The following is a 3,687-nucleotide window of genomic DNA, read 5'->3' as shown; positions in this document are numbered from 1 at the left end:
ACTTCCCCTGTTTCACTGCTGTATTCTGGACGGAAGGTTTGTTACAGATATAAGAAGAGTACCAAGTGGGACCTTTTTCTGTACTATTGTTTTTATTGAAATCAGGTGAGACCAGCAGTATTTGCTTGATGTATGTGGTTTTAATCCAAGGTACCCTGTCTAATCTGTTGAGCTTAGGAGTATTGGCTATAATCCTAGGGAGTATTCAGTTCAGTGATTGGCATCGAATATTTCCTACGACACCCAATGACATTCGTTCGTATTGTAGTAAAAGGTATTTCACCCGGAGCATCGTTCGTGTTCGAGGCAGGCTAATCGCCCGTTTAGCCTTATGGTGGTACAAACTACAGCGTGCTAGAAGGTGTTGTTACAGGCCTGGTATGCTCAACTTATCCCCTTGTTTGTCCTTGTTCTTGGGTCTAGTTTTCCTGGGTATTATTTTCATTGTCGTGCGCTCAGACAAGCTTGAATTTGTACAAGGGCCTGCATCTTGATTGTTTGGCTCCTTGACTTGATTTCAGCTTATTTATAGTACAAGTCTGGTTAAGTTGAGCTAGTCTGGCAAACTAAGCAGCAATAACAATCAAAAGAACTTAGTTTGATTTCCCCATCAATTTTGAATCCGAAGCAGCACTGATAAATAAAATAAAAGTAGCAATAAGGGATATATATATGGGCAACTTGTGTTCTCGTGTATATACTCCTCAAATGAGTGGTGTAACAGGAGGAGCAAACAAGAAGTACCATTGCGTATCCACAACACACCTGATAGCAAATGCAATACCGGTAAGAACAATAACAAGAACTAACCAACTAACTCTGCCTGTGAATAAACAGATGAATCCTGAAGGTGGAATCGATGGGGAGCTGAATTTAGGAAATATACGTTTGTTGGAAACGAATAAATGAACGTCCAAGAAAACAACAGCAGCCTAAACTGCTGGAATCTCTGCCTTTATTACACAACAATAATTCTTGTTTAACAAACCCAAGTCTTAAGCTGCCGTAGCTTTACAGGACAAGAAGCAAACGACACCACAACGGCGGTAGGGATAACAACCAATTGGCAACGACATCTTACAGAAAGAAGTAAACAGATCGAAAGGAAAGCTTCCAGAAACAACACTTGCGAAACAAATAATTAACCAAGCAAACCTCCTGTGAGCAAGCAGAGTGGCAAAACAGAGTGATCACTGGTATTGCACTGCAACCTTCATCTGATTTCCTGGGCGCTTCTCATTCAGTGTCTTTAGTTGCTCCATGGCACAGTCCAATGCTGGGTTGCCTTTCTGACCAGCGAGCTGCACCTCTTGAAGGCTTGCCAAATTCTTCATGCCTTGGACTCTGTTAAGCTCTCCTTTCCAAAAGCTCACACTGAGTGTCTCAAGCTCTGTCATTGTGTTTTCCTCAAACCGGACAGCTTCCATACTTTCAATGTTGAAGTTCAGGAACAGGTACTTGAGAGCCGGAAAGGTGTGGGCAGTTTGTGCAACCAGCTCTGTATCCTTGTAGCAGTCCGAGCCCAAGCGTAAGTACTTCAGCCTGGGCAGCTTACATATTGGGCCGAACAATTGGTCACCAACAAAGTATGTCCAAGCAATGACAAGCTCAACAAGATTATTCAGTGAGCTGATCCAGTTGGGCAATTTGTTAATGCCGGCACCAATCTTAAGATACTGGAGGAGCGCCGGTGGCATGTCGAGATCATGTAGAAAGTCCAATGTATCATTATCCCTACATACTTTACTACCAATGCTGAGCCACCGGAGGGAATACATCTTGCTCAGGGACCTGGCTAGCGTTCCCCTAACATCGTTATGATAAGGATTATCAGGATCCCTGATGTCCAAGGCTAACTCTCTCATTTTTTGTAGTTCACCGAGCTCTTTAGCAGCATCATAATCATTACCAAAAACTATTGTATTCACCATCCGTAGCGCCTTCATTCTACCCAGGCCCTTGCGTGCAATCCAACACTCTGTGTACTCTTTGTTACTAATTTGCAGGTGCTCCAGTTTCTCTAGCTTTGACACAGTTTTGGGCAGATCTCTAAGGTCACGTACATCAAGGGTCTCCAAATTCTCTAGCCCACCGACTTCTGGAGGCAAATTAGTTATGTATGTACCTTTTAGGCCTAAAAACCTTAGCATGTACATCCGGCAGACATGTACCAAATGCTTGTCTTCCAGGCCCATGCAATCTTCCAGGTCAAGTACCCTGAGTAGGCTGAACTCGCCTAGACGATCAAGCACTTTTATGTGATTGAGGTCAAACACACTCAGTGATCGGACATGCTCCATCTTCATCTCCTTGATGGCATTCTTCCTACCATGGGATGTTGCAGTTTTGATGGATGCTACCTCTTCTCCACCATGGATGGACAGACGGCGAATTCTACCATACGACATCCCTTCATATGGGCCACCTACTAGGCTAATAAAGTTCTCATCCAGGGCTTTGGACACCATGACCTCATATACCATGTTATGTACCCGGCACGTCTCCACCTTTCCATCCCGCCAGCTGATTATATCATCGGCCCGATCAATCATGCTCCTTCTCACCAACTCGTTGTAGTAGATGTCTGCTACCTCCATTAAGGTCAACCCCTGAATCTCAGCAACCAGTCCTTCTGCGATCCATCTCTTCAAGAGCCGATTCTTAACGATTACATAATCCTCCGGAAAAAAACTGAGATACATCATACAACCCTTGAGATAATGGTGCAGGTGGTTATAGCTGAGACTAATAATCTGCTTCATCCCCTCAAGGGTAGGGCGGCTCTCCATGTGAGTACCAATCGACTTGCGAACTCTCTCCCACATTTCTTTGCTCTCTGACGTTCTATAGCTCACCAAGAGGCCAGCAATGCTAATAATGGCCATTGGGAGCCCACAACACTTCTTTATAATTTTATTCATTTCACCTTCCAGATCGTCGGGGCAAGAAGAATGATTAGGACCAAATATTCTGCCGAGGAACAACTCCTTGGCGTATTGCGAACTAAGGTTCTCGATCCAATAAATGCAATTTGTGCCTGATCCAGCATTGCTGCATGCTTCGGCAACACTCTCTAGCCGAGTGGTCACAATAATCCTGCTGCCGTTGTTGTTGTCTGGCAATTTCGATCTGATTGCATCCCATGTTGCTACTGTCCATACATCATCAACCACAATGAGATACCTGGTTTTACATATGAATTCCATAGCTAATTAGAATGTGTGAAGTGCAAATGTTATGTTAATTATAAATTAGCTTAGTTACAGAAATTACAACCGCTTAGGGGCATCTCAAAAGACCTTAACGACATGATATCAAATATCTCTTTGGAGGCATGGGCTAATCAATGTGGAGTTTCTTGTATAGATTTATATTATCACAATTGTCCAATTTTATGTGCACATAAGTATTGCATTCTCTCCAACAAAAACCTGCAAGCGCCCAACACATTCAAGGATTTTTTTTCTCTAGTTGTTGCATACAAGCATATATGACGAAAATACTGATATCAGCGAAGATTCCATTGAACTTAAAAATTCAAAATATTTTATAGATCAAACCGTTACTTTAGTTGAAAAATCACTTTCACATAAAAATCGTCACTACAAGACCTTCGAAACTAGATCTCATATTGATATGTTCCGATGATCTTTTATTTTAAGTAAAGAGTTACCACCCCTAGAGTAT

The 3,687-nt window shown here is 42.6% G+C and overlaps 1 protein-coding gene across 1 annotated transcript; it reads right to left on the bottom strand.

The window, feature by feature from the left end:
• Nucleotides 1-1,190: 1,190 nt before the first annotated feature.
• LOC119368858 (disease resistance protein Pik-2-like) lies at nucleotides 1,191-3,122 on the bottom strand. Its single transcript, XM_037633993.1, has 2 exons — nucleotides 1,910-3,122; nucleotides 1,191-1,795 (listed from the first exon to the last, which is right to left on the bottom strand). Exons 1-2 carry the CDS (start codon nucleotides 2,919-2,921, stop codon nucleotides 1,191-1,193), a joined length of 1,617 nt encoding a protein of 538 aa, XP_037489890.1. The 5' UTR covers nucleotides 2,922-3,122.
• Between the last annotated feature and the right edge of the window lie 565 nt (nucleotides 3,123-3,687).

The sequence above is a fragment of the Triticum dicoccoides genome, chromosome 2B (genome assembly GCF_002162155.2).
Source record: "Triticum dicoccoides isolate Atlit2015 ecotype Zavitan chromosome 2B, WEW_v2.0, whole genome shotgun sequence".
NCBI lineage: Eukaryota > Viridiplantae > Streptophyta > Magnoliopsida > Poales > Poaceae > Triticum > Triticum dicoccoides.
Note: the sequence above shows the minus strand (reverse complement) of the source record. Positions and strands in the feature narration are given on the sequence as shown.